The 18,053-nt window shown below is 44.9% G+C and overlaps 1 protein-coding gene across 1 annotated transcript in view; it reads right to left on the bottom strand.

Annotated features, from left to right (window-relative positions):
• Positions 1-2,359: 2,359 nt before the first annotated feature.
• The window catches only part of GALNT10 (polypeptide N-acetylgalactosaminyltransferase 10), an 82,325-nt gene continuing 66,631 nt past the window's right edge, over positions 2,360-18,053 (bottom strand). Inside the window, 5 exon segments of the mRNA XM_029960267.1 lie at positions 2,360-7,556; positions 8,304-8,453; positions 10,182-10,298; positions 11,141-11,362; positions 13,168-13,275. Of these exon segments, the coding sequence (XP_029816127.1) occupies positions 7,389-7,556; positions 8,304-8,453; positions 10,182-10,298; positions 11,141-11,362; positions 13,168-13,275 (765 nt within the window). The 3' untranslated portion in view covers positions 2,360-7,388.

Raw genomic sequence — 18,053 nt, 5'->3', positions numbered from 1 at the left:
CAAACTGCTTGGGATCTGCCTGCCTGAATTAATACCCTCCTGGCAAAACCAGATAGATATTCCCTTGTTTTGGGGAAAGAGTAAACACAAAAGGCTGAGAGTGATCTTGGATCTCCTGATACCAAGCTTTCCAGGTTTATCTTAACCTTACCAATAAAGATCAAATGGCAGGCTGAGGAAATCTTGCAGAAGGACTATCTTGACACTCAGCTGTAAACACAGACTGTAGGGACAGGTGATAATAGGAGCACACGAGATAAAAGGGAACATGACCATAACAGGTAGGACTTCCTCCTATCCCCATGGGGACAAGATTCTGCAGGTGGTCCCTGGACCATTCTGTGGCAAACAGGAATGGCTGGAGAAACAGGCACCATAAGTGCCAGAACAGGTTGGTACTGACCATCAGATTGTATTTCTTCTTGGGCTGCAACCTCTCATCCCTGCAAATGAAAAGATTTTAAGTCGTTTTGCAATGCCCAGTGGAAGGAAAAACCCTGGTTTTGTCTCTTTGCTAATTCAGTGTTAATTACCTGCCTTCTCAGGCTAACACAATGACACCTTTTTACAGTCTTTCAAAATAAAAAAAAAAAAGTGCATGGAGGTGTTTTTATAATTGCAGTTTATTTCAGCGTATTTATCCTCATGGGAACTTCCAGATTTCACAGTCTGCTAGTCTGGAACAAGCTTGCTGTGAAATAAACTGCCTCATAGAGACATTCTTTATTGGGTATCTATCACTAACCTGATCCAATAATTCTTTGTGGGAGCTGCAATGAAGTGAGAAACAATGTTTCATAAACCCATCAGCACCCAGGCAGCTTTAGTGCCTCTGAAGCGGTAGTGGCCTGCCCATCCCAGTCACCCTCTAATCAAATTAGGGGAACCTGCACTAGCCTGTAAATCTCACCCGGAGCAGCACTACTCTCTAAAGATAAGTCCGTGGTGTAGCTGTCATGTGGAACTTACTGTTTTAATGGAGCCATTCGGGGAGCCTGGGACAGAAATGCTTCTCTCCAAACGGTCTGTGCTGCTGGAGATGTCCTGGGAAGCTGCCTTTTTAAAATTTTTTGTACTCCCAGTCAGAAATCAGACCATTTCCTTTCTCGGCACCTTGAGGGCCAATGGAAGCACTGCCCTGGCACCTTTCCCTGGACTCCCACTCTCCTCAGCACTTTTCTAGGGTGGCACATATTGAACCTGCTAAAATGCTTAAACTGTCACAGCTTTTGGCACATACTCACCCTGGGCAACGTTCCCACGGCCAAGAATCACAGCACAGCCTTCCCGGGGGAAACAGTTAACCTTGCAGTTATCTGCTGGTCCCCCCAGAAAGAGCCTTTCCTTTCCCTCACACAGGCTCATTTTCCCCACACGTAGATCCTCACACATTTCATTGCTTGTCTCCCATCCGTTTTTTCCACTGTTTTTCACCCAAAGGAGTTAAGTAAAAAGGAGTGCTGAGAAGGCTGCTGAAGAAATGAAGTGGTGACAGTAGAAAGCACTGAGGGTCCTACTGGGAACATGAGCAATGCTGAGAAACTTCCCTTGTCTTGGGCCAAGCCCGCTCTCCCCACATGGAGATCAGAACACAAACAGGGCCCCGAGCTGTTAAAGCCCTGCAAACCAAGGGGTGGGATGGACCTCCCAGGAGTCACTCCCAAGGCAGACAGGCACAGAAAGGACAATGACAGCTGGGTTTTCTCCACTCCTCTGTGCTTCCCAGTGTGCCCCACCAAGTACTGTCCATGGCAACTATCCCTCAGGGGTACAGGTTCTACCTGGGCACAAATCATCCACCACAGCCATGGTCCATCCAGGACAGTACCCCTGGGCACCTACTTGCATGAACACGTCTCCTCCACATCTCCTCTAGCTTTGTCCACTCCAGCTTTGTCCACATCTTATATTTCTCCTCATGTCTCCTCCTCTCGTGGCTGCCACTTGCTCTTCCTTCAGCTCTGAGCTGAGGTGCTGCAGGATCCCCTGCTGGGCTGTAGTTCTGGGACATGATGGATTGTTCCCATCGGTTTCAGAGCTGCTGGGAAGCAGCTGTGAGAGGCAGACATAGAGCTGCCCCTGGCTGCCTGAGCCTCCTTGTACACCCAACACAGCACTCGGGCATGAGCTCCTTGGCTGTTCGTGTGTACACACAGCAAATCCTGTGCTCTATTCCCAATGCAAAGGGCAGCCAGGAAGGACGTTTCCCAAGGGGGCTGGAGGACACCAGTGTTTGGCACAGCAGGAAGCCTGTGCTGGGGAAACACCCGACCAGGGATAACTGAGCTTATAAACAGAGAGAAGAGAAACACATCACTGGAGCAAAACAGGCAGGGACAGTCACATCTGCGCACACAAATTTCAGAAAACACATTAAAAATTTATTTTAAATATATTATAAAAGGAAGTCCATTCAACTTTAAAAACACTAGGCATTCTATCAATGATTTCCAATTTATGAAAGCTACTACATTAAAGTGCTACAAGTCCTTTACCACCCCCAGATATTAGGCTGTTGGTCCTAATATGCACAAAATAAATACACACTGATTCAAGAGGCACCATCCAGTTTTACAGAGAAAATGCATGCAGTACAAGGAACAGACAAACTTAGACCTAATCACTGAGATCCTGGAGAATGCATTTTGAAACCAATTCCCTTCTCCACCCTAGAGGCTAAAGCTATTTGTTGTTGTTATCATAAGGGCTAAGGTTTCAGGCTAGTAGCTTGACCAGTTTTTATCTTGTTTTGTGGTTGAAGTTCACATTTCCTTGCTCACTAATTGGGATTAGGACTTTTTTCAGCTAGAGTTGAACTAGTATAGTTAAGACCACATAGATCCAGTGGCTTTATATAAAACTCCCAAATCCCTCACATCTGCTGGAATCATTGAAGTCTTTTGAATATACAGAAGCAACAAGAAAGCTCAAAATGCAGAAAGTAAAGGACTGTACTCAGCTAGCAGAGGCAGAGTCAAAAACAGTCATAGGCTTTTTATTAGGTTTTCCATAATCTGTCATTGCCTAGTTCCATACAGACCTCCAAGCTAAAGTGTGGCACTACTAAGGAGCAATTGGAGCAGGACTTGAGTTAATTTCAGTTACACTTTAAATTTATGATGTCAATAAATCAATCTGAATGGTTAATGAGGAATATGAAATGAGTTGACAAGTCTGTGTTGAATGCTGATGGAAATTTTGGGTCTCATTTCCCATTCTCCACCCATCGCATCTCTCCTCTCCACTTGAACCAGGTGAGGACTTGCAGCTTGATTTAAAATTTGGACTCAACACTCATTAGGTCAGAAAATAAAGCACTTAAAGGTAAATCCCACACAAGCTGGGAAATTGCAGCACACAGAATTTCCCTGCTTAAGATCAAGTAACAGGCCACAGGAGCCTGGGAGCAGGATCCAGTGCTCCTGACTCCCAAGCTAGCTCCCCTTTGCTGTGTATCCTGTGAAACCACAGTTTATCCATGAACCACAGGAGCTGGGAGTGGATGTGGGATGCAAGGTACACGTGCAGTGCTTGTGCTGGCAGAGCCAGGCTGTTTCAGACATGGCTTTACCAGGGCTATTTTGACTGGAAGCATGACAGGTTGACTGCCTGAAAACCATTCAAGTGCCTGTCCATATCTTTGAAAGACAATTTAAAATATAATCTTCTCCCTTTTCAATCAGCAGTTCCACGATTGCCCAATATGGCTTTTAGGAGATCTCTCCCCAGGGTGATGTGAGCCAGCAGAGCTGCTGTGACAGCCCTGCAGCAGCCCCAGAGCACTGTGCTCTTGCAATGCTGGTGGTGCCTGTTTGACTCTCAGTATACTGATCTCAGTGCAGCAGGGAGGAGGAAAGTTTGCTGACTGGAACTCTCCAGTAAAGGAAAGCAAAGCCCTGTGCACAGGCTGCTGTAAAACCAACCAGGAAGAAAGTCAGGATGAGAAATTGCTTTCTTGCTACTTCTGTATTAGAGCTGTTAACACACCCTTTAAAAAGTTTCCCACTGATGGGAGGCATCGATTTTTTCTGAAAGACACTTCTGGCTACAGATTTTATATGCTTTTGGGACTATTTGTGATTTGCATACTTAGAAAATAAAATGCAGGATCCTGCATGCCAGTGAAATCATGAGCCTTCACCATGAGGTGAAACATCCAACAGGTAACCCAAGACATCCTCCAGCTTAGCTCCAGTTGCTACAGCGTGCCAAGAGGAAGCAGCCATCCTTTCTAAGTCTTCCTATTAGGAGTGATAACATCCCCTTGAGTCATTAACGATACTGATTTAACAGAGGAACCCCATGAGCTTCTGAATTACTGTCGTTCACACAAATTTTGCACTGAAAGTCAGACATTTTAAAAAAACACACACAAACACTGCACAAGTCAAGCTTTCTCTTACATCCTTATCTCCCAACTCCTTCCCCTCTCCTCTCTTGTCCAGCAAGGCACTAGGAAATGGTTCAAGTTTAAGCATTTGCTGTACATTTACATTTAAAAAGGCACATCTTTATTTTAATGATGCTGTATTCCCCTTTCGGGGAGGCTCCCACATTCTTCTCTTGTGGTGTGGAAAAGGAAGTTAATTTCCCAGCTATGAGAAAAGACACCTTGCACACATGAGAGCCCCAAACCTATTTACTGTCTGTAAGCCTTAGAGATTAGCACCAGTAGAGATCAACAACAGCTTCAAGAGCAAATCAAAGTATTTTTATGCAACACAACACACACCCAGGGATCCCTCTGTTGTCTCGGATTCTGATACTTAAAAGCAGCAGAACTTATGCAGACATAAAAAGAGGGGTGTTTCGATACTTTTTTGGGGAAAAAATATGAAAACATTTATTTTGCATTAGATAATCACCGGTATTTAATCTCCAGTCTTGACTCACATGCGGATGTGAAGATTTGCTTATGTATTCATGCTTTAGCAATTTTGCTTACAAATAACCAAAATTAATTGGAATAATTAACCAGATTGCCCAGCAAAGGCTCAGTTAAAGATGCAGATGATGAAATACAGCTTCTATTTCTCAATCAGTGGATGGTTGGCTATATTAAGTCTTTGCATTAGTCAGCAAAGCCTCTAGGGTATTGAAAAGTATAATTGATGCAAATAAATTAATAGTTCAAAGCCCAGCGAGCTAGTCAGAAATGTACAGAATTTGTGAGGCACTTATCACACTCAGATACCAAACCTTCAGCAAACAGATAAACCACACTAAGAAGGAGCTGGTAAAACCACTCACACTAAAGTTCCAGTTTCTGTGTACTGGTGGTAGGTTGTCAAACTGGAATTGCCTCAACTACTACCTAATGTTTTGGTGCAAATTACTAAGAGCTGACCTTTATCTCCAAATTAAGATCTCCAAGTGGTAAAAGACCTGTTCATTACTGCAGTTCTCTCTGAAGCATCCTGTGAGCCAAGCAGGCTCACAAGGTGAGCCCAAGTACAAAGCAAGCCATGCATTTTAGAAACAGAAGCTATTCCTCTCATTAGAAAACTAAGACACACAAAGTTGCAAACTGCAAGCAGAACAACCTACAGTCCATTTATAGAATCTGCTGATTGTGTCCCAATCATAAAAAACTATCACTGTTCCTGGACAAGCAGCTTCTTGTTCCACAGGTATTAAAACATTCATAAAGACATCTAGTCAGGCCATCTAGTGTTCCACAGTCAGCACTACTAGACTAATGAGAGCATTAATAACTTAAGGAAAGCAGCAGCCAGACACAAAGCGCTGGAAGGTGACTCTGTCTCCCACAGAAATGAAAAGGGATCCTAATGACAGACATATTGTAGTAACTGAGAACATAAGATGTCAACTCTGCTTGATGCTGGTCTCACTTCCATACAATACTGCTGCAGAACTGTCACAAGGAAAACCTAGAGCTTTTTTTCTTTTCTTCACTCTCAAAACATTAGACACCAACACATTTTGGCAGCCTGGTCCCAGCTGCAGTGCAGCACCCAATGTTTCCCATGCTCCATGACTGCATGGACCAGGTAAGATGGCAAAAGAGGCTAGACATGGCCTCAGCTGTGAGGATGAGAGAGGGGGAGATGATTTTGATCCATTGTCAGCACATCACAATAGAGAGTTCAAGGGGCAGACAGTTGTGCCCTAGCTTGCATTCATCTTTTAGTATCAGTACATTCCAGCTTCTAGGATGAGACCATCCTGGTTCATGGTCTGGCAGATCCCACAGCCAAAACAGAAGGATTAACACCTTGTACTGCTCACTGACTGCACAAGGGAGAGGGTACCAGTAAAATGGGTCCATCAATCCCACATCTCTGCATAAGCAAACAGATCTCCAGTCACAGTAAACTGTACAGCGCTGTGGATGTTGGGACATGAGGAGAGATTAACAGCACATTCCCACAAGCCTAGAACACTACTGACCACAGGACTCAACAAATTACAGACTGATGAACAAATGGATAAAGACCAATCGTTAATCTGAGCCCTGAATTGGTTATCCTGGATTAATCTGCTCACACCAACTGTGAATGGAAGTTGCCTGCACGTAGTAGATTTAACTCTGAGAAACCCTGGAGGTGTCTGTGCTAAAAGGATTATGAATAAGAAGCAAATTTGGAACCTGATATCCAAAGGCTCTTAGCAAAAGTCCTCACCTGTAAGAACTGTGCTTACTTAAAAAACCCTCCACTAATCTTTCACCTTGAAGATTCAACAGTGAGTGACAAACTGACTGCAAAGTGAATGGACCAGAAACACAGATTTCTCATTGCTAATAACTACAGCCATATTCCCAACACTTGGCTGCACTTCCACTAGAGTTCATTCCTTCATCAGAGCTATGATTTGGAAAATAATAATGTCAACCTGTTTGAAATATACTTGGTCCAGGGCAAAAAAATATGCATTTCATTTTCCACTGATGGGCTTTTTCTTTTTTTTTTTCATAGGAGGCTTAAATCCTGTATCAGGATTTTACTTATATGGCGTTTGGAAGATAAAGCTGTGGGAACACTTCAGCAGGTGGTATAGCAGCTACAAAAAGTCCTGGAGGGTCCTGGATAACAAAATCATTTAACACAAGACCCAGGTGGGAAATAAAACAAAACAAAGGAAAAAAAATCCATTTGAATCACATTCAGACTCCTCTAAAAACAGAGTTTCTGTTCAGTCTCAGCACAGAATTGGCTCTGGCAAAGCCTTTAAAATTCCACCATCCCCAGAAGAGAAGGATGCAGCATCTTCACAATAAAGACTGGCCTGCTCGTTAACCTTCTCCTGAGATTCTCCCTTTTACCTTCATTAAATGTTTAAAAAAAAGTATTCTTAAAAAAATTTTTTGTAACCCTCCCCAGTAAAAACTATAATTGTAAAATATATATATATATTTTCTCAGTCTTTTAAAGATCAAGATTTCTGTTAAATTTTTCCAGGATGGTTGAGTTTGTGTGTTCAAATATCCACTGCTGTGTTGGAGATGAAGGATTGCAGCTATTCATAAAGATTTTTCGATCACTCTCACTGCAGTCCATACAGCTGCTGCTGACTGGATGGTAGAGAGTCTTGTCCTGGAGAAGAGAAATTTGATGTGAGGTTGCCAAGCAGAAAAAAAAAAAAAAGCTGTTTTAAAACCAACAGAAAGAAGTTTTAAAAACCAAGGCAAGCTATTGTGTCATTTGGGTGTATCCAGAGTTGCTCCACACCTGCATTGTTGGCAAGTGTCTGAGTTCATTCCTAACCCTTGCAACAGAATCCAGCCCAATCCTCACTCCTGCACTGGGAAGCTCTAAAGCTGTCCCTGAAGCCACGGGCTCTCCAGGCTGACATCCTGCTGCATCACTCTGGGGCGCTGTGCCAGCAGACTGCAAGGACTAGGATCGGGCACTGAGACAAGAATTTACTTTCCTGTTGCCCACAATAGCTTAGTTGCTTTAGTAGGAGGATGAATAAATCCTTATCTACTTTTGGCACGATTTTCCAGAACAAACCAACTCTCAGAACACCTCTTTGCAAACGGGTTTTGCAAAGGTGTTGCATCACCTCAGTGCCAGCTGTGGACACACTGCAGAGAATGTCCCTTCTGCTCAGGAGCCCTGGAGTCCTCACCTTTCTAACCAGTGGAATGGGGGAGTGACCTCTTTCTAATCAAGGGTAATTAATGGCACAATGACAACAGATTGTCTGCAGATTCTCTTATTGCAGCTACGTGGAGAGAAGGAATAAAACATGAGTGGTGACATTTTAAGAAATTTAAGTGCCTACAGGCAATTTGACACCTTAGAAGAGAATACGAATACGCCCACACACAGACTCACTTTTCGGTATCTCCAGAGCTGGTTCCCCTTCATTCCATGACAGTCATAGAGGGTCACAGGGCTGCTGTGGGAAATGGCATCGAAACAAAACTTCTTGGTGTGCTGAGGATCCCCGGGACGGATGTCCTCTCTCCAGCTGAAGGTGAACACCTGCCAGGACAAACAGGACCCTCAGGGTGGCTGGTACTTGGGCATGATGTTTTCACCAGCAGGAGGCTGTTCTCTGTCCCCAGAGGGTGGGGGTGACTTAAGGGAAAGGACAGTATCTTCTACAGAAAAACTACTCCCACCTCTAGGGACAAGCATTGCTGACCAGGGGAGTCTGTACCAGCTGCCACAGCCTGTGCTGCTGCAGCCAGCCATGCTGGTCAGCCTGGGTGTCTCTGCAATGCAGACATACATCAAGGATTAAATGAGCAGCTGACCAATTACAGCCCTTCACAGCCAGCAGAAAAGGCAGAGAGCTACAGGAGCTCTGAGTTCACGCTGGCAGTAAACACCCGAGTCTGCACAGCCAGCCTGCAGTCACCTTGAGAAGTCTGTCCCACACCTTCTGGGACAAGAGACCAGGAGCCCACAGCTTCCCACCCCACAGGAGTGTCAGAAGGGCAAACACGTGGGCAATGCTTCCTGGCACTTTCCTCTACTGACCCTGCAATGAACTCTCAGTGTTCTCAGGTGAAATGAAGGGATGGACAGTACAGACAAGCAGAGAAAGGGGTTTAGCTCTAGAAATGGGGCACAACCTATGCCTGGCAATGCTGTGGCCTTGATAAAAGTGTCCTCTGTGACCAGCACTAGCCAGTGTGGTTCTGCAGGGCTACAGCCAGCACTCCTCCATCTCAGCCCCTAAGGAGAAGGGGTGTTCTGTGGGCTCCTTTGGAGGCACTTGGAGGAATGGTTCTCTCTTCAGAGATATCTCATGGGGCAGTAAGAAAGAGTAGTAATGATCAGGGTGCTGCTAGCAGAACCAGTGTGGCAAAAAACTTTTGCACACAGAAGCCACTTTCTTCCTGCCTCTCTTTTAATCCCCTCTTGAGAGAGAAATTACTACAATCATTTAGGCTCAACACTCCACAGAAGTTCAAGCAACATTCTCTTCCTAAACAAAAGCCAATGTTAATTTTCAAGATCCTCCTGACACAGGGGTTTAGTTTTGGACTGTGCCTGAGTAAATTGGTTTTGTTTCTATTTTTCACGCATCAAAATTGATATGCAACAACCCTCTGTCTCCTACTACTGAAGCCATTCCCTGAAGAGTTATGCATGGCTCTGTAATAGAGGCATTGTTTTCTTGATCTTTTCTCAGCTCATCTGCTACAGTTTAGACAAACTAATATTTTCCTCCCTTCTGTTACAATAAAGCTGTCGTTTCTGGCACCTTATATGTTGAGAGGGTGAATCTATAACCCGGCTGGTATCATCTCTCTCCAGCAATGGCTGCCTGTTTATAATGCATTTGCCTCCTGTCAGGAGGATGATAGTGAGCGCTTATTGAATGCTCCTGCAGGTTCATTAATATGCATGATGCTCCTCTATCACTTCTTTCAGCACAACCTTTGAAGTTAATATTCACTTTGTTACATATTACAGCTGCCTTGTTACTGGTTTATTGTTTTGGCATATTGTTTCCTTGTGATTTCTTTTGTTCGCTCTGAGAACTTCAAAGCAGAGGTAAAAGCTCTGCTCAGAGTCTGCCAGGCTCCAGACCCTGCCACAAGCACAAGCCACATCCTGCTACCAGCTCATCAAGTACAATTAGCATGTGAGCTTTGGGGTGCACCTGACAGCTCTGCAATGGCCTTCCTTAAACATTGGTTCTTGTAACTTGTCCATCCCCAAATTTAGGGGCCGATGATTTATCAGACGGACTGTTACCTGCACGTTGTTCCATGCTGCTTCTCCTCTGTCCTTCACGCAGTTTTCCAGCCTCAGTGGGGATCCCAGGGCTCCATGCTTAGTATCCACACACAGTCCAGTTCCTACATTGCGTATCTGAAACAGTAAATTAGTCACTGAATCTCCTACTCCTACCAGGTGACAGGAAAGAAGGCTCAAATTGCCTCAAATAGCAGCAATATTTGTAGGGAGACAATTTTTAAGATTCCTCACTTAACTGTGTGTCTGAGCTGGCAGGTAACAGCTGAAAGAAAGCACAGAACTCAAAATAGGACCCATTGCCAGCTGTACCATAACCTCCATCTCACAGCAAAACCCACAGGACTGCAGAGCCCACCGTGATGTTGTGATGGTGCATCCTCCTCACCCACACTGTGGTCTCAGAAATGCTCATTAGGCCTTGGCTTTGACAAACAGCACCAGGGCTCATCTCCTCTTGACCTTATCAGAAACACTGTCTGCCACAGTTGTGTGTAGCAATCCACGACTTCACTCCTGGGGTCACTTTTTAACCAGAACACAGCCAACTTTCAAAAACAGGGATGGGTTTTCTGGCTTTCAGGTGGGGAAGCTAAGGAGCAAAGTAGCTCAACATAGTTGTGAGGCCCTTTGGAAATATTATTGCTCAGCTGCCTCCTCTCCCTAGTCCTCTCTTTGGCATGTTCTGATTCCTACTAAATACACAGCGTGCAGAACAAGCCAAGTCTCTGTTCTCGTTGTAGTTGTGCATTAATAGAAGCAGCTGCCTGCCCAACTGCCTGCTTTGATCAGGCCACTGGAACGTTAGAGGAGTTCTGGGCTTTGAAACATATCAAGCAGATCTTGAAATACTCGCTTGCACCTTACTCACAGCAACCCAGTACCGGAGCACACGGGCGACCTTACAGAACCAAACCACAGCCTGTTTGCCCATCACAGACGTCAGAGCACAAACTTGCCTCTCCCCAGGCGGCTGCTGGAGGCTCCACCGGTGGGTAGAACTTTGGCAAGTCCCAGGCGACCTCGCTCATGAACCACTTGAAGCTTTTGCAGTTGAGGTTGTTGCGAAGCTCCTTCTGGGCCGCGACGTCCCCCGCGGAGAGGTGCCGGTACTCTGGTCTGCGCTGGTAAATGTACTCGGCGTACTCATCCATCCACACCTCAGCCACCCGCTTCAGGTTCTGTGTGGGCAACAGCCACGGGTGAGAACGAGAAGGAAAACCACCTGAGAGCACTGCACAACCCACTGACATTAGCATTCAGAGCAGCTCGCATGTTTTCGCTCAGAAAGGATTTTCATTCACATCCACTCTTTCTCTCCAGCTTCAGGACAGAGATTATTTTTATTATTCTCTAGTTCCAAGGGACTTTCAGAAAGATATTTTCAGTTGAGGTCAAAAGAATCCTGGCACTTGGCCATTATATCTAGTTTCTTGTGGCTAAGAAAAACAACATTAATCAAAAGTTGTTTTTTTTCCTTTTTTTTCTGTAAAGAAACTAGTCAGAACATGATGCTGGTAAATACCACTGGACATTCAAAGGTCTCTGACAAAAAGCTGCTTTCTTAAATCCTTCTTATTGCATCTTCTATATCCATCTAGAAATGGGATTTGCAGTACTCCCTTCTGGAAAGCTTCAGTTCACAATACTCTTTCTTAGCACTATTTTTCCATTTTCTTGGGTAAAACTCTAACATACCTCAGGAATATGGAACTTTCAGGTGATGACCCTTCAGAACAGAAGCAAAGGGTTTACCTCCTGGCAGGAGTACATTTCATGTATTACTGAAAAGCTTAATCCACTGTGGAATTCCAAGACAGCAATAAACACCACCCTCTCGAGACAACCTGCTTGTCACAGCACCCTCGAGACTGCTGGATCTTGGACTGTTCTCTGGTAACATCAGGCACATTCTTGGTGCCAAGACTTGCCATGTGCAGTTGTGACTCCAGTGACCCAGCAGCACTGTCCTGCCCAGCTTGCATGAAGCTGGTCAGTCCTGCAGTGATCGTTTACTACCAAAAAAATTAGGATGCTAAGAGTGAGCAGTGTGCTGACCCTGCCCCGAATGCAGCCTCCAAACAAGGGCAGGTGTTTATCTCAAGGTGACTAAATGATCTTAGATGCCAAGAAACAGCCTTGGCTACACCTGTCTGCATCTCCTTCAAGCACTGTGGGAGTTCATGAGCGCCAAATACTGAATCAAAAGAAACACAGCTCCTTCCTGAAGAGATGGCACAGACAGGAGAGCGCTCTATCGCTCTGACAGGTCATTGCTGGGCTGAGAAATAAATCCAAATCTATAACCAGGGCCGTGCTATTAAACTGGGAAGCATTTTAACACTGTGCAAGCCATAAACTACAGAACAGCAGGGCACCTTTTTGTGGTTTTTAGTTTTGTAGCCTTCCTGCTTCTATGATTTTTTTCTCCCACCAGAGGGCAATGTAATCCCTTCTCAATTTAAAAATTAACTGGAGAAACCCAGTGCATGATAGGCAAAAGCTCTTTCCTCTTTGGGCTACACTAGATTAAGAAATAAGATGGCAGTGAGCATTCCATTGTGGAAAATTACAGCTTGCCCATTCAGTGGTCTGTGATGCTTGAAGTTGAGAGGTCTTTCAATCACCAAAACGCAATCATCACGCTGAAGCCTGCTGCTCTTGGAGAGCACAGCTATAAAATGACTGAAGTATTATACAAATAAAGCCATATCTTGTTTTTATAGCCAGTGCCTGATCACAGAGTCCCTTCCCAGCACCCAGCAGTAGCCTTTGTCAGCTGTCAGCACACATCTTGCAGCTCCCCAGGTTCTCTTCCCTTTGTGCTACACGTCCACCACTGCAAAACTGCTCAACTTGCACTGTACAAGTGCAACTTACAGACCACAAAGCCTATATTTGCCTCTCCATTGAGGGGTCAGAGGAGACAACAGCATGGTCACGTTGCAGTCAGACACATGTAGTGGGGAATGCCACTACCACTTACTCTTGCCAGGCTAACTCCTGTGGGAACCTTGTATGGAACATATTTCCTGTAGATATGACCAACCCTAGAGCAAGGGATGTCCTCCATGCGACCTCCACACATCCATACCTGTGGAACAGCAGAGAAAGAGATTCAATCTTGGTTTATGGAGAAGACTGAAAAAGAAAAAAAAAAAGACTTCCAAGTACTGAAAAAGCTTAACCCAGATTTTTACATTAAAGTACACTCTTCCCAAATCCCCTCCCCTCCTTGCCTTAGTCTCAAATCCTATAACTACCCGCTTAGAGCCATGCAGCAAGCCTTGATTTAGCACAAGTGCTATCAAGCCTTCTTCACAGAAAAGAACAGGGGAAAAAAATCCGAGCACCCAGAGAACAGCACACACCTCACTTTAAACTGATATACATTATTACAGCCATAGTAACCACAACAGTTAAACTGGGCTGCCATAAAAACCCTGGGTGTAGGTTGTGTAACGATGCTGTAAAAGGGAGGCCATCTATGTAGTACAGGTGGTCATGTGTTATGCAAAAGGCTCCAGGGAATTCATGAGCCTGTTCAAGTGCCAGAAATCAGAAGAAACTGCTACTTTTTCCCGTGGTTATATCACTGCTCTCGTATGGTTTCATTGCTGACATTCACTCATTGCTTTTGCAGCCTTACAATTAACTGGAAATCTCTGCCTGGTAACACATAAATAGCTTTAAAAAAGCCCTCAGGAAGTCACTAGAGCACACTGTAGTTGGAGATGACTACCTTGATGCTTGGTTAATGTCTAGATTAGGCCCAGAAGCTTCCTTCCCCATCTGGGAAGATTTGACTCTGTGCCAGCACTCTGCAACAACATTCTTTTATTCCTTATTTATAGCACAGATGTAAAAATTTTGTCCGAGTGAGACAAAAGATGTTTCCTGAACCAGCCAATCTCCTTCGTTAGGTTTAAGAAACATACTCATATGCTTCACAAAAAGACTTAAAGAAAAAGTACCCTTCAGAATGCCAAACAAATGACTTTCTGAATTCCTGGAACACGGCACTGCCTTGCCCTGCAGTTTGTCCCCAGATCCGATGGCAGTGCCCCGAGGGCTGCAGTGTTTAGGCTGGTGCTGCAGTGCTCTTGATCCCCCTGTTCACTGTGGCTAATTTGAGCCACAGCAGTTCACTGTACAACCAGCTTAGTCAACAGCTTCACACATTGCAGGCAATTCCATTAATATTCTACAGCGACAATATTAAATACTTAGCTCAGAAGAGAAATATTTGGCCAAGGCTGCTGCATAATTATTAGCTCTGACACTGAAGTCCTCTGGAGTTTTAGCTCTGTCTGCTGGCCCTAATAATTACAGTCATTTGCTGACTGTGTATAACTTAATGGAGGTTGGTTTCTCTCAGTTAGAGGAATATTTTTCACAGGCAACTTCTAAAGTTCAGGGTATTTAATTACATGTCGTTATGGCGAGAGAGACAAGAAGAAAGTTGACAAACACTCCTGCTACAGGATTTCATTCCTTTTGTCCCTGCTGTGTCTTGAGAGGCTGGTACGGAAGAGATGAAAAAAGAAACTAGCACTCAGCTTCTGTGAAGTTTCTCATGGAATTAGAAATCCTTCTTATTCTGCAGCTGCCGTGCTTTTGGCTGCAGAGGGCCACAGCGCGATTTCGCTGCTGGGACATGAACAGATAGGCTGAGAAACAGGAATTTGGACATGTTTTGCGTTTCTATGACAGAAATGGTTTGTGTAAGGCTGTAAGAGCTGCAACAGATCTGGGAACTATGAAGAGCTGCAGGAGCAGCAGCAGAAGCCCAGAGCTCAGTTGCATAGACACACACACAATCCTTGACAACCTGTATTACCCTTCCCTGTACTCTGCATCAAGCAAGCCTGACAAGGTTCCCAGCAGCTGCATTTTAGTGTAAGACAAGCCTGAGTGCAAACACCAGCCTGTTATCCTTGCTGCCTGCCCAGAGGATGCCTCACCTGCTCCACCTCCGAGTCAGGCCACTGTGAATACACCTCTCCTCTGAAACACGATGTCCCTACCCGTAAGGTGAGCAGCAGAGCCCTGCAGTCAGTACAGCTGGAGAGGAGAGCACTGTCCTTGCACTGCAGATCTTGTGAAAACAGACAGCACTGATTCACAGAGCCCTTTGCTGGAGAGAGGCAGAGGGTGTGAGGAGCTGGACAGAACTGATGGTATGCTGGACCAGGAGCTCCAAACTGCTACAAGACTCCAGGCATAGAAGATGACATTACATGAACACATGTAACTATATGATCAGAAAAGCTGCTTAACTGAGTTACTGAACAAGTAAAATCTAACATCAGTTTTACATACTCTTTTCCTGATCATGCTTTAAAATATTTCCTTCCAAATGATGCTGCAATGGAGGCAATGGAAGGCTTCCTAATTCCTTCTAGCAGAGCTCAGTGACCCTTTCAAGGTACTTCACCAACTTTGTGCCTCTTTAACGGTGTGTCACGCTGCAAGTGACAGTGTGGCACCCGCAGTACAAATCTAATTTTAAAAGCATGCTTTCCATTCATTCGTTGCTGCTTTGATTTATTTTATTAGTGAGCTGCTTTGTGTGGTGACAGAACTCATTACAACCTCCATAAAGACAATTACCAGTCCTTATCTATACAACTGGAAGAAGGGGGAGAGGGAAAGAGCGTGACGTGCATTGGTAAAACACAGCTAACAAAAGCATAAGAAAGCCAGAGTTAAAGGTCAGGAAATCGCATCCAAGGGTCTGTCAAGGAATAACTGCAAGGGAAGAAAACCCAAAATAGCTGTGTGCTCACTAAGGGAATGCTTCCAGTCAGTGAGATTTGGTTGTCTTTAAACAAGGGTACAGTTCCCAGGCATGACACACCAAAATTTACACTGCTAAAAATACCATGCTGTCAGACAGCTGGAACGATGCTGATCTGTGGGGCAGCACCTCATGCCTTCCCCACAACACTGACTGTCACTGACTGCCTTCTCCTTAGAAGGGTCCAGGGGAGCCAGCTTCTTCTTGTTGCTGTTTTACAGAGGGTGAGATGGTGCCTCACTCCTTGGCTGACATGACAGTAAAACATCACAGCCTGAACTTGACACACCTGATTTCAATCAGCCATTTACTAGAACACCGTAAGAACAAGAATTAAAGCTGGACAGGCAGACAGTGCTTTACACAGTAATCTAATCAGATCTCATCAGGAGAGAACAGGAAATTTCTCTTCCTCCTCAGGCACTATTTTGCCAATCTCCATTTTGGGCTTGGAATCCAGCAGCTGACAGATCTGCTGGAATTAAGGGAAAACCTGGCTACACTGAGGTCAACGGGCCTACTGCAACAGATTTAGCTAGGGCCACAATCTCGCCCTAATAATAAAAATGTACACAAGGGAAATAAAATAACAGCACCAGTGATATTACTTCCATCTTCCCAGTGGCCTGGAGAGCTGTAACTCCATATTCATAAAGCAATGCCTGAGCCTTTGACTCAGTCAGTATGCTATGAAAGCACCAGATAATATGCCACCTATTCTCTACATGGGAATGTTATGCTGATCCAATTCCCTTTCTGCAATTTCAGAAAACAATGTCAGGTAAGACAGCTGAACCTCTCCTCTCAAACACACAATACAATGCTGCAGTTGGTGTGTGAACACACATTATCTGGGAATACAAGGTTTATGGTTTCCAAAGACTGCACCATGATGAGCCAATGCTTCCCAAGAGAGGGAAAAACACAAAAGAGAGAGTTAAGCCTTGAAAACAAAGCTGCTCCTGCAAGGCACAACAGAAATGAAGACCATGGGATGGACCAACGGAGAGAAGCTGGTTGGTTGTCTGAGCACACACTGAAAGGTGGGAAGAAAAAGACATAGAGAATCAGGGGGGTTCTCTGCATAACAAGGAAGGTGAGAGGATGAAAGCAAGGGAGACCAATAATTCAGGAAAATTGTAATCCTTTGTATTAGAAGCATCAGCTGCTCCTGCAGCTGGGACATAGTGCTCTATTAGAGATTAAGGTAGCTCATGGGGCACTGGGATCTGCATGTTTGCACAGCACCTTCTCTCACATCACACACCAGCACAGCCCCTCCTCACCGTCTGGAGCATTCAAGAGTAATGACAGCACTTTCCAATAATCAGAGAGTGGAGGGGAGCCCTTCCCTGCTGCTGCTTGGTGGGAGGCTGCTCTGGAACCCAAACAGCACACAGGGTGGACAGAGGCAAAAAATTCAAGCCATTGATCTGAAACTGCTCTGTGCATCAGCACATAGGGAGGAGAAAGAAGCCACCCTGTACTGCAGCCGAGAGCCTTAGAATTAAGCAGCATGTGCTGGCTAAAAAGAACCTCCACAAAAAAAAGCAGCAGAATGCCCGGCCTGTTTCAGTGTGGGCAAACGTGAGCTGCTGGAAAGTGGTGCGAGGATGTGCCTGGAATAAGCAGTGGAGGCTCACAATCAGCACTAACTTCAGCAACACAACTGGAAATGTTCAGAAGGGATCCCTGGGCAGCTGTACCCGAACTACACGCCTGCCAGTGGCAACATGGGAATAAGAAATGTGCTGCTGATATGGGGCACAGGAGATGCAGGCATTAGACTTGTGGACAGAAGTTATGGAGCACTTGGATTTGTTGGAAATCAGAAGCAATCTGTGTTGATGCTTTGGGAAAAGGATTTGGAAAAAATGCAATGATCTACCATCACCAGAATAAATGCAGTGGCTGTTTCCTATTGCTGAAGCACAGAGTGAAGACCACAAGTACTGCCTAGTGAATTTTATTAAGGCTTTACAATCTCTTATTGCTCTTGAAGTACAATGTGCAATTAAGGGATAGAGAACCACACCACTCAAGATCTGAAGTACAAAGTACAGCTATATTTA

This window comes from Manacus vitellinus, unplaced genomic scaffold, assembly GCF_001715985.3.
Source record: "Manacus vitellinus isolate BGI_N305 unplaced genomic scaffold, ASM171598v3 scaffold_25_pilon, whole genome shotgun sequence".
Classification (NCBI taxonomy): domain Eukaryota; kingdom Metazoa; phylum Chordata; class Aves; order Passeriformes; family Pipridae; genus Manacus; species Manacus vitellinus.
This window is presented reverse-complemented; position numbering and strand designations above follow the sequence as displayed.